This window comes from Lepidochelys kempii, chromosome 24 (genome assembly GCF_965140285.1).
Source record: "Lepidochelys kempii isolate rLepKem1 chromosome 24, rLepKem1.hap1, whole genome shotgun sequence".
Classification (NCBI taxonomy): domain Eukaryota; kingdom Metazoa; phylum Chordata; order Testudines; family Cheloniidae; genus Lepidochelys; species Lepidochelys kempii.
Genome location: NC_136403.1, coordinates 9,499,937 through 9,526,239, shown reverse-complemented (window position 1 = coordinate 9,526,239; position 26,303 = coordinate 9,499,937). Strand labels below are relative to the sequence as shown.

The following is a 26,303-nucleotide window of genomic DNA, read 5'->3' as shown; positions in this document are numbered from 1 at the left end:
GAAGCCAGAAATAGGAGCAGGAAATGCCAAGGAGAGGGATCTGGCCTGAACCCTGCCCCTCAAAGGGCTTTAGGCACCTCTGTCTGCTCTAGAGCCTCAGCCGTGAGCCCTCTCCCCGTGCCAAAGTCGGGACAGCCTTTGCTCACGGAAAACCATTGGGCTGTGGGGTACGCGGGGGAGCCTCTCTCAGTCTCTCCCGGTGAAGCTGGTTCACGTTGTAGGCAGTAGTTCAGTGACAGGCGGCTGCCCCCTGGGCTGGAAGGGAGCCCAGAGACTTTCAAACACCGGCTGCAAGGTAAGTTCGGCTGGTGTAAAAGAGCCAGTCCATCGCACATTCAAACCAAGGTCTAGCAAAACCAATGTCATGAAAACAACAAAAGCAGAATTAGTATCTTCCCGAGGGCCCAGCAGGGTTCCTCCAAGAGACAGTTCCAAAGCTGGGGGGCGTAGCACTGACCCTATGGATCTGTGGCACCCAACCTGCTGCATTCCAGACCAGTGTTAGCTCCTGGCTCCCTGCTGTAGCTCCCAGGCCCAGCAAACCCTGCCCGGGCCCTGCTAACTCAAGGAATACAGTATCTGCAGTATTAGGAGGATATTTGGCACCTCTGTTTCTTTAAAAAGTTGTTTATTTTGCTGCCAGACTGGAAGATCCATAACCTGCGTCTCACTTACTCACGGTGAGCGTGAGCCAAGGTCAACAACACCCGCAGCAGCAAGAGGCGTGGCTGGGGGTGGGGGTGGGGGGTGCAGGGGAGTTGTGGAACACACAAAAGGTGAAATTCCCCCCAGCAGGGGCCCAGCAAACAGCCTCCGTGGAATCCAGACAGCCGTTAGCCTTCATCCTCTCCTTGCTAGAGAATCCAATAGGATAGTTCTAAAAACCTAGAGGATGGGTCTGAGCCCCTGGGAGTTTCTGCAGGCTCTAGGAGTAGCTTGTATAGAGTCAGTAGCACTGTTGTGGCCGGCATCATCAGGTGGCGCTGCACCGCAGCCTTCCAAGTGTTTGCTCTTACCGTGTGAGCACCTTTGGGCTCTTGGGAGACGTGATGTGATGGAGTTACTGTATGGGTGACGCAGGGTTTGGTGCAAGCAGCAGGAGTGGTCGGAGTCAATAACTGAGGCAGTTCCACTCCCTGGGACCCCAACGGGTCTCACTCTTCCTCCGGCAAAATTTTTGACACAGTCTCCCACGGATTTCTTGCCAGCAAGTTAAAGAAGTATGGGCTGGATGAATAGATTATAAGGTGGATAGAAAGCTGGCTAGATTGTCGGGCTCAACGGGTAGTGATCAATGGCTCCATGTCTAGTTGGCAGCCGGTATCAAGTGGAGTGCCCCGGTCCTCGGGTTGGTTTTGTTCAATATCTTCATCAATGATCTGGAGGATGGTGTGGATTGCACCCTCAGCAAGTTTGCAGATGACACTAAACTGGGAGGAGAGGTAGATACACTGGAGGGTAGGGATAGGATACAGAGGGACCTAGACAAGTTAGAGAATTGGGCCAAAAGAAATCTGAGGAGGTTCAACAAGGACAAGTGCAGAGTACTGCACTTAGGATGGAAAAATCCCATGCACCGCTACAGACTAGGGACCAAGTAGCTAGGCAGCAGTTCTGCAGAAAAGGACTTAGGGGTAACGAGAAACTGGATATTAGTCAACAGTGTGCCCTTATTGCCAAGAAGGCCAAGGATTTTGGGCTGTATAAGTAGGAGCATTGCCAGCAGATCGAGGGATGTGATCGTTCCCCTCTATTCGATATTGGTGAGGCCTCATCTGGAGTACTGTGTCCAGTTTTGGGCCCCACACTACAAGAAGGATGTGGAAAAATTGGAAAGAGACCCGCGGAGGGTAACAAAAATGATTCAGGGACTGGAACACATGAGTTATGAGGAGAGGCTGAGGGAACTGGGATTGTTTAGTCTGCGGAAGAGAAGAACGAGGGGGGATTTGATAGCGTCTTTCAACTATCTGAAAGGGGGTTCCAAAGAGGATGGATCTAGACTGTTCTCAGTGGTAGCAGATGACAGAACAAAGAGTAATGGTCTCAAGTTGCAGTTGGGGAGATTTAGGTTGGATATTAGGAAAATCTTTTTCAGTAGGAGAGTGGTGAAGCACTGGAATGGGTTACCTAGGGAGGTGGTGGAATCTCCTTCCTTAGAGGTTTTTAAGGTCAGGCTTGACAAAACCCTGGCTGGGATGATTTAGTTGGGGATTGGTCCTGCTTTGAGCAGGGGGTTGGACTAGATGACCTCCTGAGGTCCCTTCCAACCCTGAGATTCTAAGATTCGATGAGGTGTGAGCACTGGGCAGAGATTCCTGGGAGATGCCTCGTGCGCTGTTTGTGGCCATCCGTGCTCTAGAACTGGTGCCTGTGTGTAAACCAACAAGTTACACTTAGAATAGCCCTGGACTTCACGTCACTAATTTCTCCTTCACTGGCCAGGCTGAACTGCAAGGCCCCAGATACCGGCTACTGCCCAGCAGAGGGGTGACCATGGTGTCAGAGCGGCATGCTGGTGACAGAATGGGTTCTTTGGTCTAGGCTTGGCTCCTGCAACGAAGCCCGCTCCTCACTGGCCTGAACCTTACTTTGGCATTTCCTGCCTTTGTTTGTATCACATCTCTTAGCTCCTGCTTTCCTTTGACCTTGTCAATTGCATTACCGTGCTGTTCGCCCCGTCCTCTGACCATTGACTGGAATCATAAGGATGATTTCTGTTGTACGATTGAGTAGGGGCCCAACCAGAGATCAGGGACGCATTGTGTCGGGTGTTGCACAGACTCTGACCTCAGATCGGGTGTACATTTTAAGGCTGAGAATAATTAACCACTGGAACAATTTATCAAGGGCTGTGGTGGATTCTCCGTCAAGTCAAGATGGAATGTTTTGCTAACAGAGTGGGTCTGGGAATTATTTTGGGGCAGTTCTCTGGCCGGTGTTGTCCAGGAGGTCAGACCAATGATCACAGAGGTCCCTGCTGGCCTTGGAATCCAAGAACATGTAAATCTTTTGGCCGGACATAGTGCACAGGTGTGGTGCACTGCACTGGCCTCACACTTTTGTTGTTCAGCAGAACAGTTTCAGTTGTTGGGTTTACTGTGTGGGGCTGGGTTGTGTTGGTGGCCTGTGGAAGACGGGATCAGACTACATGAGGGGGTGGTCTTTTCTGGCCTTAAACTCTCTGACTTTATGACTGAGATCATGGTCTGATTGAGCCGCGGCATAGACCTCAACCAAGATCAGGGCCCCGTTGTGCCAGGCGCTGTACAAAACTAATGCTTACCCTCCGTTCTTCTACAGCACTTTTCATCCAAATATCTCAACCCAGGGCCTGACGCTGGTCCCTGCCCTGCCCTGGACCCTCCTCCCCAGACATGATACAGTGCTATTTGCCATTTCCTTCCCATCGGCCAGGTGGGAACCTGTGCATCAGCACCTGGGACTGTCTACATGAGATAGATGCAGCGCTCTGATTCCAGGTGCAGAGCCCTGCGTGGAGGTGCCCGTTTCTGTTTCAGGAGGGTTATTTCGGTTGAGTTATTTCTTGACTCAGTCAGGAATCGACTTCAGCTAAACTACAAGGAGTCACTGTTAACTGTCAAGAGTAACAAGAAGGGTTTCTTCAGGTATATTGGCAACAAGAAGAAAGCCAAGGAAAGTGTGGGCCCCTTACTGAATGAGGGAGGCAACCTAGTGACAGAGGATGTGGAAAAAGCTAATGTACTCAATGCTTTTTTTGCCCCTGTCTTCACTAACAAGGTCAGCTCCCAGACTGCTGCGCTGGGCATCACAGCATGGGGAGTAGATGGCCAGCCCTCTGTGGAGAAAGAGGTGGTTAGGGACTATTTAGAAAAGCTGGACGTGCACAAGTCCATGGGGCCGGACAAGTTGCATCCGAGAGTGCTAAAGGAATTGGCGGCTGTGATTGCAGAGCCATTGGCCATTATCTTTGAAAACTCGTGGCAAACGGGGGAAGTCCCAGATGACTGGAAAAAGGCTAATGTAGTGCCAATCTTTAAAAAAGGGAAGAAGGAGGATCCTGGGAACTACAGGCCAGTCAGCCTCACCTCAGTCCCTGGAAAAATCATGGAGCAGGTCCTCAAAGAATCAATCCTGAAGCACTTACATGAGAGGAAAGTGATCAGGAACAGTGAGCATGGATTCACCAAGGGAAGGTCATGCCTGACTAATCTAATCGCCTTCTGTGATGAGATTACTGGTTCTGTGGATGAAGGGAAAGCAGTGGATGTATTGTTTCTTGACTTTAGCAAAGCTTTTGACACGGTCTCCCACAGTATACTTGTCAGCAAGTTAAGGAAGTATGGGCTGGATGAATGCACTATAAGGTGGGTAGAAAGTTGGCTAGATTGTCGGGCTCAACGGGTAGTGATCAATGGCTCCATGTCTAGTTGGCAGCCGGTGTCAAGTGGAGTGCCCCAGGGGTTGGTCCTGGGGCCGGTTTTGTTCAATATCTTCATCAATGATCTGGAGGATGGTGTGGATTGCACCCTCGGCAAATTTGCGGATGATACTAAACTAGGAGGAGTGGTAGATACGCTGGAGGGCAGGGATAGGATACAGCGGGACCTAGACAAATTGGAGGATTGGGCCAAAAGAAATCTGATGAGGTTCAATAAGGATAAGTGCAGGGTCCTGCACTTAGGACGGAAGAACTCAATGCACAGCTACAGACTAGGGACCGAATGGCTAGGCAGCAGTTCTGCGGACAAGGACCTAGGGGTGACAGTGGACGAGAAGCTGGATATGAGTCAGCAGTGTGCCCTTGTTGCCAAGAAGGCCAATGGCATTTTGGGATGTATAAGTAGGGGCATAGTGAGCAGATCGAGGGACGTGATCGTTCCCCTCTATTCGACATTGGTGAGGCCTCATCTGGAGTACTGTGTCCAGTTTTGGGCCCCACACTACAAGAAGGATGTGGATAAATTGGAGAGAGTCCAGCGAAGGGCAACAAAAATGATTAGGGGTCTGGAACACATGAGTTATGAGGAGAGGCTGAGGGAACTGGGATTGTTTAGTCTGCAGAAGAGAAGAATGAGGGGGGATTTGATAGCTGCTTTCAACTACCTGAGAGGTGGTTCCAGAGAGGATGGTTCTAGACTATTCTCAGTGGTAGAAGAGGACAGGACAAGGAGTAATGGTCTCAAGTTGCAGTTGGGGAGGTTTAGGTTGGATATTAGGAAAAACTTTTTCACTAGGAGGGTGGTGAAACACTGGAATGCGTTACCTAGGGGGGTGGTAGAGTCTCCTTCCTTAGAAGTTTTTAAGGTCAGGCTTGACAAAGGGGGGGATGATTTAATTGGGGATTGGTCCTGCTTTGAGCAGGGGGTTGGACTAGATGACCTCCTGAGGTCCTTTCCAACCCTGATATTCTATGATTCTATGAAAGAGGAGCGTCCACACAAGGCCTTGCAGTAGTTTAATTCTAAATCAGTTTTAAAACGGACTTGAATTAAATCACTGGAACTTCCCCACATAGACCTGGCCTGGGAAAGAGTCAATGAATTTTGTGAATAAGGTTTGGTGAGGCGAAGACCTGATTCGAAAGCAGGAGCTTCTAGATGCTGTTTGGCTGAAAGTGGTGCAGCCAGGGGCGGGGGAGAGGGTAGATTAAATCGACTGTATCAATTTGGATTAGGAGAGAGAAGGTTAGGGCAGGGGAGATTAGATAAGAAGAGGCTGAGTGTATCCCGTGTTTACTAAACTCTGGATATGTTACATTTCCTCCACGTGGTGGGTAATTCTAGCTCAGATCCCATCAGGGTTATCGGGCTGGTGATTTCATTGCTCAAAGCCAGCTATCGTCTGGGTGGGAACAGGCTGTGCTGGGTGATTTCACTGGGACTGATGAGATTTAGCAGGCGGTGATTGCTAGGAATTGCTCTCCTCTTCTCGCTGACAGCTGGGTACCACACACACAGAGTTACTCTCTCTCTCACACACACACACACAGTTACACACACACACTGCCCCCTCCCCAGCTCTCTGTTAGTTTTTCAAACAGCTGGTGTTAGCGGTGGGCTGGGTTGGCTGTCCAACATCCAGCCCCACTGGTTTGTGCACATTCATATTTTCCAGGCATTCCTTCAGCTGTCCCCACCCCACGGCTCCTGGGCTCGTCCCCTCCACTGTCGCCCCAGGGCCCGCTGGATCATCAAAATGAGGCACCACTCCGGGCTGGACTGGCAGGGCCCTCTAAAGGAGTGGCAGGTACACAGAAACACACAACGATACACAGATACGTATTCCCACACATACTTGCTGATCCATACAGACCCACTGCTGCGCGCACACACACAGATCCATACCCAGAAATGCTGATACCCCCATCCCATCCCCGCCTGCAGCGAAGTGTAGACACAGCAGGGGCACTCCAGGGGTCCCAGGAGTCACCCAGGCTGGCAGGAGGCCAGTTTCCCCGCTGGTGACATAAGGGCTAGATTGAACAATCTTGGGTCTGTGTCCCACGGGGTGGGGTGGGGGAATTGGACTCCTGACATCTCAGCTTCCTGAACCCTGAATGGTGGAGACGGGCCAACTCCTGGCAGATATGGGGGGTGTTTGATGCACACAGGGGGAGTTAGCCATGCACTGGGCAGGGCCATCAGTGCCAGCCCTGCCCTCCCAGGGGGGAAAGGAACCCGCCCCCAGCTCCCTGCTCAGCCCTGGGGATGCACCTGGCCAGGTTTTCCCCAGTTATACGGCCCCTTCTTAGGGTACCCGATCGCACCAGCCTGGTAGGAGTGACAGGTACCCCTCCCTGCCCTGACCTCTGACCTCCAGGTCCCTCCCGCTGCTCATCTGATTCACTGTGAAGGAAGCAGCTGTCCCTAGCTCTCTCCAAGGACCGAGACGAGGGGCGCTCATGGCAGCACCGGTGCATTTGCAGCCTCAGTGCCCCTGGGCGGGAGCAGGGCATTAGGGATCCCCCACACTCCCACACGGAGCTCAGAGACAGGCCCGAGGAGGCGATTGGGCCGAGCCCAGGCTGAGAGGTCTTGGTCCAGGACAGCCTGACAAACTACGTGCCCAGTTGCCAGCTGAGCCGTGGCCCCAGGGCAGCCCCTGGGAGCGTGGGATGCAAAGTGCAGCCTCTGTTACACACCCTAATGGAGCATGTCCCACCGCCACGAATAGTAGGGCTTTTATCCTCCCTGGGCGCTGCAGCCAGCTGGGCACCAGCGTGTGAGGGAGTGTCTGTTGCACACTCACACATCGTTTTCACTGCCCTTGTCCAGTGCACGCCGTGAACACCCCAGCGGGCTCATTGCCGGGTTCCAAGTGCAGCCCACCCCCTCCCCCCGTTAGCAGCTGGGACGTGTTTCCCTGCCGTAAGGATGCCCCAGTGGAGCCATGGCAGCCCGAGGCGCCCGGCTGGGGGCTGTTACAGAGACTGGCGCTGTCATGCCCAGACACCGAGCGCCCCAGCCCCTGCCCGGACCACTCACAGGCTACAGGTTATTGTCCCCATGTCACCGAGGGGAACTACAGCCCAGAGAGGCTCAGTGATGCCCAAGGACACATCGGGTGCTTGTGCCATAGGCAGAGATTGAACCCAGAGCTCCAGAGGCCCTGACCAGCTAGGCCGCGCTGCCCAGGGCCTGGGCGGGGGGTGGGGGGTGGGGAGGCTCCTTACGGAAAGCCTGAGTTCTACCCATGCTGATGGGATGCCAAGGAAGCGCAGGCCCAGTCCCCCAGCCCAGCCCACACCCAGACCCCCTGCCCCAGCACTGCAACCCCAGCCTGCCCCCGCCCCCTGGTTCAGGCCCCTAGCCCAGCGCCACAGCCCTTGGCCAGTCTTCACCCAGCCCTTGGCCCAGCACCCCAGCCAGGCCCCTGTCCAGCCCTCCCCCCCACCCCCCAGACAGCAGCCCATCCCCCTGGACCAGGCCCCACAACCTGGGCAGGCCCCCTGAGTCTGTCCAGCCCTCCTGGGCAGCAGCCATGAGTCAACGCAAGGCAGAAGCGCTCAAACCTTGCTGTTACTCAGCCCCGTGCTGGGCGAGTCGCTTGTGGCAGCCTGCAGCCATCTCACGCACTCTGACTGCGCCGGGCTGTCACTCAAATGCCGCTGACTAGTACCCGCGGCACTTCACCACTCTCCCTCCCCTGGGCACGGCCTCCCACTCCACTCCCGTTTCCTCGGGCCATGGCTGCTGGCACCTGGCAGCCCAGAGATGCTGCATCTGCCCCATGATCTCCCCAGCAGGGCACTGGGGGGCAAGGTCAGAGTTCAGCTTTAGGCCCCAGGAAGCCAGCTTGGGCTAAATGGCCAGCTAAACCCATTGCTGCTTGGGGGGAGGGTGGGGAACACCCTTGAGGGGCACAACTAGGAGCTTGAAGAGAGGCAGGAGGGCAAGAAGATACTGCAACAACCACCTGCCCCAAGAGCGCAGGCCCCTACTGCCCCCTGGACCAAGGAGAATCACCACTCAGAGTGGGCAGTATAGAGGCTATGAAACACAGCCCTACAGTTCCAATTCCATCGAGCAGAGGGCAGCAGAGACTCAGCCACACCAGCCAGGAGGGCACAGTCCATGGAATACATAGCGAGGCCGCCCTGCTTGTACAGGGGACGCGAGGTAAGGCTGGCAGGCAGAGCCCTGGGTTGGGCTGGGGGGAAGGGCCGGGGCATTTCAAACCAGACCAAAGCCAGGAGAGGCGCCCCGGATGCCAGGGATGGGCTGCCTGGCACCAAATAGCCTTTTCTATCTCTGGGCATAGACCCTCAGTGACTCCAATGGAGCGCCACCCATTGACACCAGCTGCAGGGAACGTGACACTGCCAGACCCACTCCGCACTGGGCCCTGCGCAGGCCAGGAAGGGTCGGCCTACAATGGTCACTTCCTTCCCTGTGCCCAGCACATCTGGGGTGGGGATGGCAGCGTACAGCTCGGGTTCTTGGCGCCTTCCTTTGCAGGACAGATCCCTCCTGGGATTTCATCCTCGCAGCCAGGGGGTGGGGATCTGCTTTTTAAGCCCCTTCGCCAGTGTCCCTGTAGAAAATGCCTGGCCCCCGCAGCTCAGAGTGGGCGCCGTGACGTGGGGGAGCCTGCTGGGGGAGGGTCTGCACAGCGGGTCATTGCATTGATGTAGCGGCACTGATGCACCGGCCTGGAGTCAAAGGCTGGGCTAGAGATGAGGCATTGGGCTGACACCCCTTGGCCTTGACCCCTGTTCTGCGGATGCTGCTTGTGGGCAAGTCCTTCAGGACCAGATTGATAAAGGAGTCTAGGCGAGAAGCACCCATGGGAGTTAGGCACATAGATGCTTTTGAAACACCTTTAAGAATCTGGCCCTACATCTCCCCTGTGCCCCAGCTCCCCCCTGCATAAGGGGGATGATGACCCGGTCCTACTGCACCGTGGTGCCCACGCACCGGGGGATGGACGTGGCAGAGTAGCAGGTCACAGAGTGATTTGCAGTGGTGGGCTGCGGCGGATGGTGGGAGTCGCTCTGTACCAGACCGGCTTGTCCGCTCCAGGGCGCGGTGGTGCTGGGATCCTGGGGACAGGATCAGGCCCTTTGCAGCTGGAGCGCCAAGGAACTGGCCCCATAGGAAGTTGTCAGCTTTACAGTGAAACTCCAGCCGTGCCAGCTCTGGCCAAGCTGGGCTGGGAGGGAGCCAGCCCCACTCCCCCCCTGCCCATTACCTACAAGCCTTAGGCAACATGGCCCGGAACCGGCCGACTCCAGGGGCTGCCAGGAATTCCCTACTGCTCCTGGAGCTGTGTGGGGGAGGAGGGGGTGATCCCAGCCCCGTGTGGGCGTCGCTCCCGCTCTGCGTGTGGTTCCCGGTGTAGCCAGGGCCCTGCTAGGGTGTCGCAGCCTGAGTCACCTCGACTGACGAAACAGCGGGGTCAGCGAAAACTTGCCTCAACCTGTTTGACAGAACAAGCTGCCAAGCCCGAAGGGAGAGGGAGGGGGCCGTGTGGGCCAGGACCCTGGGCAGGGAGGGCGAGAGGGAGGAGCCCCTCCCCCCACCCCCAAGATTGGGTTGGAGGGGACCTCAGGAATTTGGGTGCCTATAAAAGCAAGAAATGGCTCTAACCCCCCCATCCCAGCCCTGAGCCCCCGCAACCTCCCAGCTCTGCCAGTGCCCCTCAATCTCTGACCCCTCGCTATCCCAGTCCTGCCCCCCCAGCTCTGCCAGTGCCCCTCAGACCTGACTCGCAGCCCCCTAGACCTTTCTTGTGATCTGTCTTGCCAAATTTTTCCATCCCAAAGTGTTATCCCTCTGTGACCTGAGCAATATTTGCACCCAGTTCTGGGGAGACGAAAGAGATAAGGGCATCACTCACAGGGCCCTAAGTCTGGCTCCCCCTGGCCATGCTCAGGCGAAGAAGCCGCTGAGCTCTGGTGGACCGGTTCCCTGCCAGAGAATCCTCCTCAGCCACAAAAAGGCCTTTCTTGGCTGGCAAAGCCAGTGCGCCTGGTGCTGAGAGGGTGCTAACAAGAGATGGGTCAGGAACCAGGAGCGGGAGCATTGGGCGGGGGAGTTGAGGGAAATCGCAAGGAGCGGGCATTCTGCAGGGAGTGAAGGCGCAAGAGAGAGATGGAGGGAGCTGGGGGCATGGGGAACCCAGGGTGGGGGTACCAGGGGGCTGTGGGTCAGGATTGAGGGATAGCGGCAGAGCTGGGCATGCCCTGGTCACGAGGTAGGGGGAGCCAGCCTGGCAAAGGAGGGAGAAGTGGGGCTGGGGGAGCCAGTCTCTGCCAGGAGTTGCCCCTGTGATGACCGTGGGAACTTTGTCCTGTTTATGAGCAACATTTATGTGCTGCTAGCTATCGCTACCTACTGGGTGGAAAGGGTTAATTCTCTCCAGGGCAGGAGCGGGGGCAGGGCAATGGGCTGGAATCGCCCTGCCAAAGGGAAGCCCCCGGAGCCTCAGGGATGGGACATTCAGACCCCAGGCAGGGGAAGCAGAGGCAGCTGGGCACCAAGCACAGCCTGCTTGGGCAGCCAGACACGGGGCAGGTGCAATCGTGACCAGATGGAGCTTCTGGCTGTACTGGGACCCGCTGGGCCAGAGCTGGGAACCGGGAGCTCGGCCCCCTCCCCCTGCAATTCCTCACTAACTTGGCATCACTGACTACCCAAGGGAAGCCTTTGGGGAGACTCGGCGGGAAATGGGGCTGGCTGGGACCCCGTGGCCCTGGCTGGAAGCTGCTGAGGCTCGGGGTGTGTCCACACTGCATGACCTGGGCTTACAGCTGTGGGACCCGGGGCTCCCCACTATGCTAGCACCTCCACATTGCAACGTGCAGCCCTTCTGACGCGGGGCTGCTGCCACACGGGGCTTGGGCCCGCGTCTCAGCGGGACTCGGGCTCTGACCGCCCCCCCAGCAGCGTCCATGGGCCCAAGTCCAGAGGGATTCCTGGCCCAAGCCAGCCTGAATAGTGTGTGGCTGGAAGGGGAGGGGGTTAAGCTCAAAACTGACTCTGAGCCCGGGTTTACAGCGGTGTAGACAGACCCTTAAGGGGTTACTTCCAGGAGACTCTAGGCAGGGACTCAGCCCAGAGCCTGGGAATTCAGGACACCCCCTGGTGGGACTGGTAGCAGCCGCGCTGAGCAGGTCTCAGCCAGGAATTACCTAGAGGGCAGCTGGGGGGAGCCGCGCCGGTCTGCGGGGCCCCCCTGCCTGTCGCGCTCTTGGGACGCGGCGGCACCGGGACGCGGCTGAGGGTTCGGCTGGTTTATTGGCACATTCAGATCACTGGCACATCGGGATCAAGGCCAGCACCGGGCACCACGCCTGGCCCGGGAAGGGGAGGGGGCTGGGACAGGGCAGAGGACTCCATGCTGGGTGCCTGGAGGGTGGGGATTGGCCGGGGCCTGGTGGGTGTAACTGGAGAGCAGGGATTGGCCGGGGCCTGGCACGTGTCACTAGAGGGTGGGGATTGGCCAGGGCTTGGCGGGTATCACTGGAGGACAGGGATTGGCTGGGGCCTGCACATGTCACTAGAGCGTGGGGATTGGCTGGGGCCAGCGAATGTCACTGAAGGCTGGGGCCAGGCAGGTGTCACTGGAGGACAGGGATTGGCTGGGGCCAGGGAATGTCACTGGAGGATGAGGATTGGCTGGGGCCAGGCAGGTGTCACTGGAGGACAGGGATTGGCTGGGGCCAGGCAGGTGTCACTGGAGGGCGGGGATTGATCAGGGCCCAGCAGATGGCATTGGAGGGCAGTGATTTGCTGGGGCCCGGCCAGTGTCACTGGAGGGTGGGGATTGGCTGGGACCAACTGCATGTCACTGGAGGGCGGGATTAGCTGGAGCCCAGCAGGTGTCACTGGAGGGCGGGGATTGGCTGGGACCAGGTGCATGTCACTGGAGGGCGGGGATTGGCTGGGGCCCAGCGGGTGTCACTGGAGGGCAGGGATTGGCCGGGACCAGGTGCATGTCACTGGAGGGCGGGGATTGGCCGGGGCCCAGCGGGTGTCACTGGAGGGCGGGGATTGGCCGGGACCAGGTGCATGTCACTGGAGGGCGGGGATTGGCTGGGACCAGGTGCATGTCACTGGAGGGTGGGGAGCCGTCAGAGCAAGGGCAGGGGGTGAGGGTGGGGAGCTGTCAGGACCAGGCCGCGCGTCCAGTGCCCACTCAGCCACTCGCCGCGTTGGAGTTCTCCGGGGACGGGCTCTTGGAGACAGCGCAGACGTGGAAAATGCCTGGGGAAGAGAGCGGAGAGTCAGGGGAGGGAGCAATGGGGCAGGGAAGGGGCAGGGGTGGGTTCCTAAGTAGAAGGGGCCAAACAGGGCAGGCAGGGATGGGGTGGGTGGGCAGGGATGTGGTAGGTGATCCCCCACAATCCCCCAGGCTTCTCCCTCTGTAGCGCAGCATCTCCCTGCTCAGCCTCTCCCTTCACCCCAGGGGCGTCATGCCCACGGGGTAACCGTCAAACGGCCCCTGGTGCCCTTGCAGCTTGGCTGGGAACGGCGCCAGTGCTGGGAGGCCTGCAGGGACCTCTCCCTGCCCACCTGTAGGAGGAGCCGCCGGCCCATTCCCTGGCTCCAATGAGGGGCTGGATGGCAAGGCCGGGACGGGATGGGCTTGTGGCTGACAAAGCTGAAGGGGCAAAGAGATGACCCCTGGGGGCAGCCGGCTCCCTGTGTGGGCCCATCTGGGGCAGGCATCTCCCCCCAGCCTCCCTCGCTATCCCTTGCTGCCCTGATCCCCACACTCCACCCTGCCCCACACCTGCACCCCAGGGTTCCATGTCCCCCAAGTCCTCCATCCCCCACATTACCCCACCTCATAGAGCACAGCCCCCCCCACATTCCTTCCTCCCTCTGCCCGTACCCCCATGGCATCCTGACCTCACCCCTTGCTCTTCCCACACCCCCTGTCCCATGGCGCCCTGCCCCCTTCTCCTCCTTCCCCTCACCCCACACACCCCCTGTCCCATGGAACCCTGCCCCCTTCTCCTCCTTCCCCTCACCCCACACACCCCCTGTCCCATGGCACCTTGCCCCCTTCTCCTCCTTCGCCTCACCCCACACACCCCCTGGCCCATGGCACCCTGACCCCTATGCTTCTTCCTTTCTGGATCCCTCCAGCAGTTTCCCTTCCCCACACACCTGCTTCATTCTCCTCTGCACCTGTGAGGTCCCCCCCACCACCACTGCCCATGACTTGCCCGGGTTTCCCCCACCCTGCCCCTTGCCCTGGGATCTCGGCTGACAGCCTTCCACCTCCCCAGGCTTCCCAGCAGACCTCTCTGGTCTCTGACGGGCAGGGCCCTAACAAATTCAGGGTCCATTTTGGTCAATGTCACAGTCATAGGATTTTAAAAATTATAAATTTCATGATTTTAACTACTTAAATCTGAAATTTCATGGTGTTGTAATGGTAGGGGGACTGCAAGGACTTGCGGGGGTGGGGGTTGCAAGGTTATTGTGGGGGGGGGGTCACAGTATTGTCGTCCTCACTTCCGCACTGCTGCTGGCGGCGGCGTTGCCTTCTGAGCTGGGCAGCCGGAGAGCGGCGGCTGCTGGCCGGGAGCCCAGCTCTGAAGGCCGAGTTGCCGCCAGCAGCAGCGCAGAAGTGAGGATGACAATACTGTGACCCCCCCTAAAATAACCTTCTGACCCCCCCTGCAACTCCCTTTTGGGTTAGGACCCCCAATCTGAGAAACGCTGGTCTCCCCCTGGGAACTCTGTACAGGATAGGGTAAAAGCTCTGGAAAGACCAGATTTCCCGAGGGTAGACCAGGTTTCACAGTCCGTGACACGTTTTTCATGGCTGCGAATTTGGTACTGATGGACCAGACATCCCTGAAGTTCAGGAAAGCTCAGCTGAGTTCAGTGCTGCTCGGGCTCCTGGCAAGCACCCCGTGGCAGAGTCCCTGCTGGGCAGTGGGATGGAAGGAACCGTATGGGCGTCTGAGTCCAGCTCCAGGCAGCCAGGATCTCAGCTGGGGGTGGGTGGGGAGCCCAGGGCTGGGGCTGGCCTGGGCAGTCGAGGAACCAGGATCCACAGTATGGAAAGGGGGATGGGGTGCCGTGCTGGGCACCCAGGGGCCTGGATGCAGAGAGGGGAGCAGATGGGGAGCTCCCAGGAGCAGGTACCTGCCGAGAGGGTGAGGATGACAGCGATCCAGCCCAGGATGTAGGACCAGGAGAAGCGCCAGTCAGCATAGCGCTTACCGAAGAAATTCACAGTCACACCAGTGTACACCGACAGCCCCAGCAATGCAAAGAGACCTGCGGGGGTGAGCACAGGACAGGAGCGCGGGGAGGGAGCTGAGCTCTGACCCCACTCATCACATGCAGCTGTCAGCAAAGCAGGGACCTGGCCCAGCATGGCACCCTCAATGTAGAGACCGGGCCTGGTTCAGCACCACAACGCAGGGACCTGGCCTGGCTCGGCACCACAATGCAGGGTCCTGGCACAGCTCAGTACCACCTTGTGTCAGTTTTACTGAGCACAACTCGTTACGGGGAGAAGTTTCCCTCCCTCCATCTCCCAGGGTCTGTGAGTGGCTCCCGCTTTCTGAGCCCCCTGCCCTGTCCTGTGCTGCTGGAAGGCCAGGTCGATCACTGACCTGATGGAACCCCGCCCCATGAGCCAGCCCCATCCCTAAAGACTCAGCCAAACCCTTCCTAGCAGCGTGTTAGGAGCTGTACAGGAGAGAGCTCCTGCCCTCACCCCAGGTCTGTCCCCTCACTGGGGCCATGGGGCTACTCTGAGGCATTCCCCCAGCCCTGCCTGCTGTGACCCAGCCCTGACCCCGTCCCGGGCAGCTCTCCCAGGGGTAGCCATGACCCATGCACTCACCCAACTCTGCCACCCTTGTCTCCCCCACCCTCAGCTCCTCCAGCTGTGCCACTCAGCCTGTGTGCCAGCGGGCACCATTGCCATCACCCCTGCCAGGGGGAGCCACACCCCTTCCCCTAGTGCCAGCAGGCTGCCAGGAATGGGCCAGCACAGAGCCGGCCAGGCAACTCTGGGGCTCCCTCTGCTGCACCCAGCTGGGAGTGTTTTCCTGGCCCAATTCCTGGCACCTGCAGCAAAACCCTGAGATGGGTCTTTCCTTTCAGCGCGGATGCATCCTGCCCCCCGCGACCCTCCCCCCAGCATTAACCACAGAGGGGTGGTCAGACCGGTCCTTCCGGCCCAGTCTTGGACTGAGGGCAGGGCCAGGTGTGCCAGAGAAAGGCATCAGAGCCACATGGGGGGCAGCCGTGGCTAATCTACCCTCCTCCCCCATGCTGGAGTTGCTTTGTCCCCCAGCTGCCCCTGCAGCATCCCCAGGAGCAGTGCTGGATCAGCCCTGCCTTTTGCCAGCCCAGCAATGGGGACTTGCACACTAGATCCGCACCAGGAATTATTTGGGGGCACTGAAGGGGTGGGCAAAGCGCCCAGCTATAACCAGGCTCAAGCTAGCTTTGCGGGTGCTTCTCCTTCCCGGTCTGGCCGCCTTCCTATCGGCTGCTGCAGGCAGAGCTGGTCCCAGTGACGCCCCAGCCCCTTTCCAGAGTGGCTCCAGAACCCAGGAGTCGTTCAAACTCTCCCCTCCGGGGGACACTGCCAGTACTGACGCTCGCTCGCCGGGCACTGCCCATCCCCTAGCCGGCGTAGAGCCCGCTGGGGCTCTTCACAGTCTGGACCAGCCTTCTTGGCTCGCTGCTGGCCGCGTGGCACGGAATGGGGTGGGCAGGTGCGGGAAAGACTTGACTCCCTCCCTCCCTGCAGAGCTGGGGGGCTCTTAGCCGCTCTCAGCTCAGGATGGGGCCCAGCCAGGAAGGGCTTGGAGAAAGGCCCCCCATCGCCAGATGCCCCCAGCCCCCCAGGCCTGGGGACTCAGCGAGGCAGCGGCTTGGCCAGCCCCAGGCTGCTTTTCAGCCCTCAGCAGCCTCCATCTAGCCAGGTGAGGATCAGAGGGGAGCAGGCATGGAGCCCCAGGCCACCCAGTGAGGTGCGGTTGTGCCCAGCCTCCTGCTGGCGATTGGTGCTAGCCAGAGCAAACATGAGAGTCTAGCCGGGCACCCTGATGTCCCAACCTGCCTGCCTGGGGGATTTGGTACGTTATTAAAGTGGGGACCATGTGTGGCCGACGTGGGCAGTGCTGGGGTCCCAATGCCGCCCGCTGTGCGTGCAGCTGGCGTTTCCTTGGCCAGCTGGGCCAGATCCCCAGGGAGGATTTAACGTATTCCCTGCAGAGGAGCTGTTCGACCAGCTGCGGCGAGCCTCACGGCTCTCACATGCCAGCCTTGCATGCCACCTGCTGAGTCCAAGCAGGTGGTGCCCGCTGGCCAGATGACAGGAGTGTGGCAGAGAGCAGGGGGCAGTAAGGTAGGAGGAGCCATTGGCTTCCCATTGCCTACTTTCCCAGCTTTGCCCCTGCCTGCTGGCCTCTCACCAGGTGCTCAGTGGGCTCTGATGTTTCACCCCACAGGTGGCTGCATGTGGATGGCAGAGGAGGAGACTCGTGAGCAATTTGTAATGGGCTGAGGAGTGCATGCTCTATAACGGGATACCCATCTAATATCTCATAAGCATTTCTCCCTTGCCTGTTGCTTGCACCCTGCAGTGCCCACCCTGCCCCGTGGTGCCTGCCCCACCCCATGGTGCCCACCCTGCTTTGCTGATGGCACATCCCATTGGTTCTAATGATGCCTGGCATTTCCCCACCCCCCTCCCCTTGGCTTTGCCGGGGCCCACGTACCAGCGATCAGCAGGGTGATGCCGGCGGAGCGGGTCCGGGATGCCCTGGCGCTGCTGGAGAAGGCGGTGAGGCCCAGGATGATGCCCGCGAAGCAGGAGAGGATGGAGAGCAGCATGAATGCCCGGGTGGCGTCCCAGAAGGCTGCAGGGAGGGGACAGAGAGAGAGAGAGGAGCACTCGTTGGGACCCGGAGATTGGCAAGGGGCGCCGGGAGCCGGATCTCGTCTGAGGAGCAGGGGAGGAAGTCGGCCAACGGCAGGGCCAGCACCTCCAGCGCTCAGAAGCGTCTGTCACTGCGCAGAGGGTGTGTGCTGAGCAGGACCGATGCAGAAGAGAGAGACGCTGGGTCTGGGGGCCTAAGCTGCCCCTCCCCCCTCGAGCCAATCCCCATGCAATCCCTTTCCCTGGGGTGAGCTGCTGCCCCCATCCCCCAACCTTCTCCCTCAAAGGCTGCACCCTAAAACTGTGTCTTTCTTTGCAGCTGGGTTGGGGGAGGCAGGTAGGGCTGTAATGAGACTGGGAGCTGGTCACCTGGACTGCCCCCCACCCACTGCCCCACCTTGTTAGAGGGCGGGGACTTCCAGAGCCGGGCTGCACAGTTCCAACGGGGCCAGGAGTTTGGAGGCAGCTTGCACAGACGCTAGGGCTGGCATTCAGGAGGGCTCAGACCTCCCCAAACTGGGGCCAGACTTTCCAAGGAGCTCACTCCTGCCCTGAGGCCCAATTGGCAGGCCAGCCCTGCATGCTGGGTGCTGATCAATGAGAATCTGCCTCTGAATCTCCCTAACCCGCACCCCAACATGGGACCTGAGCTGAACCCCATGACACCAATGGGAGTTCTGCCTGAGCAAAGTCTTTGCAGGGAGCCAGGCGGGCACCTGAGGGCCGAGGGATTGTGAAGGCACGAAGATAGCGGGGGGGAAGAAGCAGCCCACAGACAATCAGGGCCCTGGAGGGGGCATGGAGGAACCTGAGGAGTCAATGCAAAGCCTAGGAAGGAGCCAGCACAAGGAGCAGAGCGGAGCCGGGATGGCCGGGTACCTGGCAGGAAGCGAGTGGCTGCATTTTGCATGAGCTGCATCCTAGATATGACCCGGAGAGTCGCTCCTGAAAATAAAGAATCACAGTGATGCAGCCTCCAAGAGAGATAAGGCTTTCATGGGAACTAGGATGCAATTTGGGCCCAGCGCTGGTCCCCCCCAAGGGGCAGGGAAGGGGGCTGGGAGTGGAGGATCCCAGCAAGGGCTCTCCAAGGGGAAGGGGAAAGGGCTGTTTGGGGGGGATCCCAGTGAGAGCTCCCCAAGGGGTATGTGTGACAAAGTGGGAATTTTCTGTAATATTTTATGACCCCTATGTGTGCCTCAGTTTCCCCACAAGTTTCATGGTTACCTAGCTAGGGGGGAAAGGGCTGTTTCCTCTCAGGGTAGGCAAACAGACATGGGTGTGAATGGCACCTAGCTGTCTGAGTCTCAATGGGTCATTAAAAAGGACTGGCCAAGGCCACCGCCCTGTATCGCTGGAGAATCCCAGAGGACTGTGGAAAACCCAGTCACCAGGATATCCACACCCAGCAAGCAATGCCCCAGAGAGATGGATTTCCCTGCCTCGCCGCAGGGAAGCTGAGCACAGACCCCAGCTCGAGAACAAAGGACTGGAGCGGTGTGAGGTGGGGGGATGAGAATTGGCTGCTGGAAGGAGTGGGGGGCTCTCACCTGGGAACTGCCCAATGGGGTCAGATAGAACCTGACCATGGGGGTCGATACAGCATGGCTCCGAGCTGACCAGACTGCTTTAACCTTCAGTTCTCTGGGCTGACCTAAGGCCTTCCTGCGCTGGGTTCCAGCTGACCCATAAACCCGACTGCTTTGACAGCGCTGGGTGAGTGTCGCTACAAATGGCACCTTGGTGAGGTGCGTTAATCCCTGCGGAATGGCCCCGTCTCTCCCAGGGGTCTGTCTCAGTTGGACTCGCTGAGCAGACTGCATGGTGTGAAGCAGGAGGGCTGGAGCCCCAGAGGCGGTGAGGCTGTGGACCTTACCCTGCGTAGAAAGAGTGAGACCCCTCAGAGGTCTCACCCGCTGAAGGGCTTCCGCCTAGAGACTGTTCCAAAGCTGGAGGCATAGCACCGATCCTGTGGAGCCAGGGATCCAGTGGGATGCAGAATGCACCAGTAGTATATTTTGCAGTAAGTGCCTTGCAGCACTAAATCAAGGGTACTTAAAGGAAACAGCAAGAAAATGGCGTATAACTGCCTCCCTAAGAAGGACATCGCAAACCTGTGCAGGGAGAGAGGGTAAAGTGCTAGGAAGCTCAACAAGGCGCCGCTGATTGCACGGCTGGAGAAGGACAATCAGACCAAGAAGCAGGTTCCGGACCTGAGTAGAGTTCCAAGAGGGTCCAAGAGTGACCCAGGCAGCAGCAGGGTGCTCTCACGACCCAGTTCCCTGCCCAGCACAGTTCCCCATCAACAGATTTCAAGCTGTGGAAGTGGGATCTTAGGGCGAAGGACCTAGCAGACCATGAGAAGCGGCAGAAGCATGAGCTGGAGATGGAGAAGTGGGGGGGCAAGAGGATCCACTGAGGGGTAAGTGAGGAAAGACACTGAGATACTAATCCCGCAGGGAATCTAGATACCAAACTGTTGCCCCAGTTTAAGGGAGGAGGGTATACACAACTACCTCACTGCCTTTGAGAAGGCTTTTGATTTGAACCTGTTGGCCCTGTGGACCGGCTCGGTCCCAAAGCCATAGAGGTGTACAGCCAGAGGGACGGCGCTGATACTGGGGACTACGAACAGTTCGCAAAGGCTCTACTGCTTAGGTTTGATTTGGCACTTGAGGTTGCGGGATGTGCAAAAGAGCCAAGGTGTGACCCTAGATGAAAGCCTGCCAGGAGAATCTCTCCACAATTAGGGTACAGATGCAGGTGTCACTAAGCTGGGAGAATTGTGTAACCTGGTTGGGTTGGAGCTACTCTGTGAGATCTGTCCCCACAAGCTGGAAATGTGGCTGGTGGACAGGAAGCCGAAAGATCTGCGTAGCAGAGGCCGGTTGGCAGATGAGTTTTGGACAGTAGGTCCAAAGGGGACTGACCTAAGTATGGGTCCTGGAAAAGGGAACCAGCGAAGGCCACCCAGAAGTGGGACTCAGGGAAACACAGAGTGGGAGGAGCAGCCAAGGGACCTCAGTGGTGTGATGTTTGTAGGAAAACAAGGCTTAAGTGGGCAGAATGCCCAAGGCTTGATGAAATAGGAGCCAGACGGGATCCATGGAGGGTTCATTTGGCGAAAGCCCAGGACCGAGGGGCTAACTCATCCCCTGTTCAGCCAAGGCTGCCTGTAGCTCAGACTCAGAGACTGAACCGTGAGGGAAGCAGTCACCCAGCCAGCCCCTCGAGGGCACAGGCCCCTGCTCCTGGCACCGGTGCACGTGTCCTGTTGTACGCTCCTGGGCCCAGACACATCTGAGCCCCTTTGGGAGTGGGAGGTGGCAGTCAGTGGGGAGACATTCGTGGGGTGGAGAGATTCTGGGACAGAGAGAACCTTGGTCAAACCATGTGTGGTCAAACCCTGTCGGATTAAGGTTGTTGGCCGCCTGGGTTAAGGTTCCCATTGGGGGCCATTTGCCCCACCTATGGCTCAGAGCCCTGTGGAGACACAGGAAGGATCCTGGGTTAAGACCAAATGCTCAAGGGGTCACTCCTGACTCCAACCTAGGGGCCAGGACACCCCAGGCAGCAGCCCAGATGGCCAACACCTGGAGGAATGAGGGTTCCCTACACTTCTGACTCCCTGGCAGAGGAAGGGGTGCAGGACCCCAGCACAGTTCCCAACCCTAGGAGCCTAGGGTGGCCATAGGGCACGGGGCTGCCTGAAAACTCCTCATGTGCCCGTTGCTAGTGAAGTCTACCAGCCCAGCCCTAAGGGAGGCCGTGAAACTGCCCTGAGCTACGTATTGGAAACTGGGTGTTTGCCTGATTAGCAGAGGGGCTGTGAGAACCGGGGCAGCACCGTGTAGGACAGCAACCATGGGGAGGGGAACGACGCAGCAGGGCCGGTGGAGGACGTTTGTGGGGTATAAGGGAGGCTGAGCAACACCCTCCCCCCTTGAGAACAAAGGACTGGAGCGGTGTGAGGTGGGAGGTCAGAGCCCGGTGCTGGAAGGAGTCAGGGCTCCCACCTGGGAACTGCCCAAGGGGGTCAGACAGAGACAGACAGAGCCTGACCCTGGGGGTCACTACAGCTCCACTGGACTCTGGGCTGACCAGACTGGTCTGTGCTTTAACCTTCAGTTCTGGGGGCCTTCCTGGGCTGGGTTCCCGCTGACCCATAAACCCGACAGCTTTGAGAGCGCTGGGTGAGTGTCCCTGCAAATGCTGGGCGAGGTGCTTTAATCCCTGCGGAGTGGACATGTCTCTCCCAGGGGTCTGTCTCAGCCGGTCTTGCTGAGCAGAGCTCATGGGGTGAAGCAGGAGGACTGGAGCCCCAGAGGTTCAGTCTCGGTGGGCTCAGGCTGCATGGCTAACCCTGGAGGAAGAGACACCTCGGGGGTCTGGCCCACTGAAAGTTTCCTCCTAGAGACTGTTCCAAAGCTGGGGGAGTAGCACCAACCCTGTGGATTCCTGACAGCTGGGAAGGGGGCTGGGAGTGGGGGATCCCAGCGAGGACTCCCCGAGGGGCAGGGAATGGGGGATCCCAGTGAGGGCTCCCCGAGGGGCAGGGTACAAGGCTACGTGCGAAGATCCCCAAGGCAGCAAGCAAACCACACTGAGAAGCAGCAGCAGCTTCCACCTGCTGCCATCCTAGGGGCTCTCGGGCCTAGCGGACCCAGGGGGATTCCTTGCTGCTGGTCGCTCCCCGTCACCCCCGTCCCGCTTGGATCTGGACTCAGACTCAGCCAGATTCTCTATTGGGTTAGACCCATGTAACCCCAGGGCTCAGCCCTGTCGCTCTGCTCTCCTGCTGGTGGTGCTCCGGCCAGGCCAAGCCCCAGGAGATTTCCATCAGCTGCGGGCCTCCCCGGCCTTGGGTGACAGCTGCCATCCTGGGTCCTCCCGTGGAGTCACTGTTGGGCCCTCCATGCTCCTCACGCCCTCAAGCCCCCCCAGACAGCACCCTTAGCCAGCAGCCAGAGGAGACCATCCCCTAAAGTGGGCACGGCCACGTCTTTGTGTGAAACGCTCCCTGGTCCTACGCTCTCTCTGCCCAGGGTCAGTGGCAGCCCCAGCTGGGGAGACCAAGGGCCGGGAAGGGAGCCACGGGGCTTGTTTCTCTTGCCCCCCTCCCCACCCCCAAGGGCAGGCTGGGTTTCAATGTCCCACTCCAGAATTTCCCACTACCAAGGTACAGGCCAGCTCGGGAGCTCAGCCGGGGCCGGGGCTTTATATAGGCCCGACGGAAACTCTCCGCCTCCCTTCGGACTGGCTGTGTCTGAGAGGGGAGCTGGGACGTGTCTGCGACCGGCCCAGAGACCACCCCGACGGCCGGTTCTGATCCGGGCCTCGCTGGGGAAGGTCAGACTCCGAGTTGGTGAGATCAGGAGAGGCCAGATCTGCCCAGGGACTCCGGGGCTGCCGCTGGGGCCGGGTGGTGGCATCGAGCCCCGCTTTGTCCTCTCCATATTATGGGGCCAGGTCCTACTGTCAATCAAAGCAGCCTAGGCGGGCAGCACTGCACCTCCTGGCATCCAGGCGAGGGCCAGGACCTTCCCCCCCCCTCACTCCAGTGCACAGGGAGCTCCAGGGAACCTCCACCCATCCGGGGCTGGTGGCCGGGGCAGGCTGCAGCCACAAGAGGGCAGCTGTGCTCACACAAACCAGCAGCCAGGATGCCGGGCAGGGGCTCTGCCGGAGCAACCCAGCAGAAGATTCTCTGCCCGCGCCACTGGGCACAACCATCAGGCCATCTCATCGCAGCATCTCTCCCTGGGACTGGGTCAGACAGGGCACCCCCGACCGAGCCAGCAGGAGCCACGCTGAACCCGACCTGGCTGGGTGCCCCTACATGTACATCTACAAGCCACAGCCCGTTCGGTCCCGTCCAGACCATTTCCCGGGGCCCAGAGCCGGACTGTCTGTCCGCACAGTCATCACCCTCCTGGTCCCTGTCCCCGCTGCTCACCAATGCTGATGGTGTGGGGGTGGCACTTGCCGCTCATGCAGAACCTCCAGAGCCCCTGGTTGCTCAAGTTCCCCGAGTAGCGATACTGCATCCAGAAGTCAGTCGCTGTGGCAACGATGAGAAGGATCAGGCCCGAGACTGCACACAACAGCCCGCCTCCCATCAAGGTGTACATGGCTGGCAGCTCGCGGGTCCTGCGGGTCGGGGTGGTCTTTCTCCTGCACTGGGACAAGAGGAGATGGGGCCTCCTAGGAGAAGGCCCGGCAGAGTTACCACTGGCTGGGCTGTGTGGCAGTCATGTCTATTGCCCTTCGTGTCACGCAGACCTGGGGAACTCCCTGCTGCAGGAGTTGCAGAGCCAAGGGCTGTGGCTGGATTTCAAAGGGGGCAGGATAATTCTCTTCAGGTATCTGAGGTGAGATAGGAGTGGGTCAGCCTCATGCTTCAGGGCATGAGCATCATGCAAGGGTCAGGAGGGAATGTCCCCCCTCCATGTGCAATGTTGTGCCTGCGGCCAGGGAGTCAGAGTGGGGAGGTCCAGGCCCTGCTCTGACCTGTCAGGCACTGGCCACTGCTGATTGCAGGAGAGTGAGCCCAAACAGGGTGATTGCCTGACACGGCGTGGGAAGAGGTGGGCTACAAGATGGATCAAGCCCCTGATCCAGAGCCAGGGGGATGGATACCAGGGTAGATGGACCATGGTTCTGATCCAGTCCAGCAAACCCTCTGAGCCAGCGCTTGGAAATAACGAACCCACTGGGTCTCAGCCCATTCTGGAGCTTGGTGCAAGACACAGCCAGGCTGGCTGCTCCACCGGTGCCAGGGACGGTGCAGCTACAGGCCTGGATAATGTGTGCTCCCCTTCCTCTTGGCTTCACCCAAGCAGCGTGGGGACCCCACGCCCAGCTCAGCCGCCCTGGCAGAGCCTGTGCTTGTCCTTGTGTCCCCCACCTCCCCTTGTGGCTCCCAGCTGGGGGTTGCCACACATGGGAGAGCCAGAGGCAGAACTGAGGGACAGGCCTGAAAGCCACCCTGGTCAGCAGATGCGCCAGGCTCAGGCCAGGACCGGGAGCCCAGCGGGCAGTGTGGGGAGAGGTGCAGGGGGAATCTCCTGCGTCAGGCAAACCGGGCCCTTTTGTTCCCAACAATGAGCTGAGCTTGTGATGTTTGCACTGGGAGAAGGGACCCAGCTGAGTCAGAGCTGGAGTCAAAAGGGCCCCTGGGCAGCGCTTGGCACGTGCTCCAGCCAGAGCTGCAGGGAGCCGGCTGGGGTGGCGCAGGCCCCTGGAGGGAGGGGAATCAGACCCAAACCGAAGCAGCAGAACTGATGGTCCGATGGGGCTGGGACTGACTGGCGTGAGCAGGGCGGCATGGGGGATGGTGTATGGTGCAGGCCCACCCTCGCCCTGGCCCGGGTCAGAGCCCTCAGCTCTCCCCATGCGGCAGAGGAGCCAGCGTTGACCAGAACTCCTGCCTGGGAGATGCCCAAGGGAAGCAAGTCGAGCTCTGGGTGGCTCAGATCCATCCCTCTCCCCAGACAGCCGGGGCTGTGTCCTGCGAGCCTGGCAGGGAGCGCTGGGTGCCCAAATCTCAAACCGGCCCCTGGAATCTTTGCCCCAAACCCCAGCCCTGCCCAAGGCCCGGTCCGGTCTGGGCTGGCGTCGTTGCTTGGCTGGCAGCAGGTGCCAGGTGCTCTGGGGTGAGCAGCGGGTGCAAAAGGAGGATGCTCCCCGCACAGGGTAGCTTTGCCAAGGAAGATGCATTATCAGAGGATATATTCCTCCATCCGCTGCATCCAGTATTGGCCGCTGGGATCTCCTGTACGTCTACACTGCTACCTTCCCTGCTGCTTAGGTCTTTCTTGCCCCACTGGGGGCACCATTACTACTCTGGGGGGCACAGGCCATCCCCCTCTCTCCTTCTCCCCACTCTCCCTGGGGTATCGGGGCTGGGCTGTGGGGCAGAACAGGTAGGTCGAGACCACAGGTCGGCAGGTCTCCCCACTGCTTCCCAAGGTTCATGAGGAGCTGCCCTGGGCACTGCAGTGGGAGGCCGAGGTCAGGACAGCCCTGGGGTCTGGTACACCCGCGTCTCCTTGGGAGGGAGGTGCCAGCAGCTCCCCAGAGAAGGGAAGGGGCAGGAGCCACAGCGGCAGGAACACCCCTTCCCCAGACCTGAGGGGGGCAGGACTTTGAAGCCTGTGTCTGAGAGAGTAGAAACATCTGCCTCCCCCGGGCAGAGCAGAGGAAGCAGCCAGTGACCCAGACGTGGCTCTTCCTTGCCTCGCAGCACCATCCAGCCGCCCGCCTCCAGGGCTGCTTATAACCCCCTGCCCGGAGCCCTGCCCAGCGCACTCCCAGAGCCATGGGTGGACTGGAGACCCCCTGTGCCACAACGCATGGGAGCAACTGCCCACCCACCTCAATGGTGCCCCTGATTACACCTCCAGCTGCAGTGGGACCAGAGAATTGATAGATAGATAGATAGATAGACGCATGGAATATCAGGGTTGGAAGGGACCTCCGGAGGTCATCTAGTCCAACCCCCTGCCCTGGGGTTAGCAGGCCAATGCTCAACCCACTGAGCTATCCCTCCCTCCCCCCCACATAGATAGATAGATAGATAGATAGATAGATAGATAGATAGATAGATAGCGAGGGTGTGTGGGGACAGACAGGCAGCCAGATCAATCAAGGGGGGACGGTGGGCAGAACTCAGGGCTGCTAGAGAGGGACTAAAGGAATTTACCTTCAGTGCTGGCCGGCGGAAGAGGCCATGGCTAATGAGGACTGACAAGTCGTTCAGTGGATCAACTTTTGCAGCGGCTGGATTGTGTGCCTGGGGATCTGCCGGAGGCAGCGAGGGTGCGGGGTGCTGGGGGGGGACGGGGCTTTTATAGAGTCGCCCCCACATGCTTCTCTTTGCTCCATTGTCCGGGGGATGACAAAAGGCCCACAATAGAGTGGAAGCATCTCGCAGCCGCTGGCTCCGGCCT

The 26,303-nt window shown here is 59.1% G+C and overlaps 1 protein-coding gene across 1 annotated transcript; it reads right to left on the bottom strand.

The window, feature by feature from the left end:
- Nucleotides 1-12,624: 12,624 nt before the first annotated feature.
- LOC140902852 (lens fiber membrane intrinsic protein) lies at nucleotides 12,625-23,483 on the bottom strand. Its single transcript, XM_073323419.2, has 4 exons — nucleotides 23,309-23,483; nucleotides 17,192-17,332; nucleotides 14,592-14,726; nucleotides 12,625-12,692 (listed from the first exon to the last, which is right to left on the bottom strand). The coding sequence occupies exons 1-4, from the start codon at nucleotides 23,481-23,483 to the stop codon at nucleotides 12,625-12,627; spliced, it is 519 nt and encodes a 172-aa protein (XP_073179520.1).
- Between the last annotated feature and the right edge of the window lie 2,820 nt (nucleotides 23,484-26,303).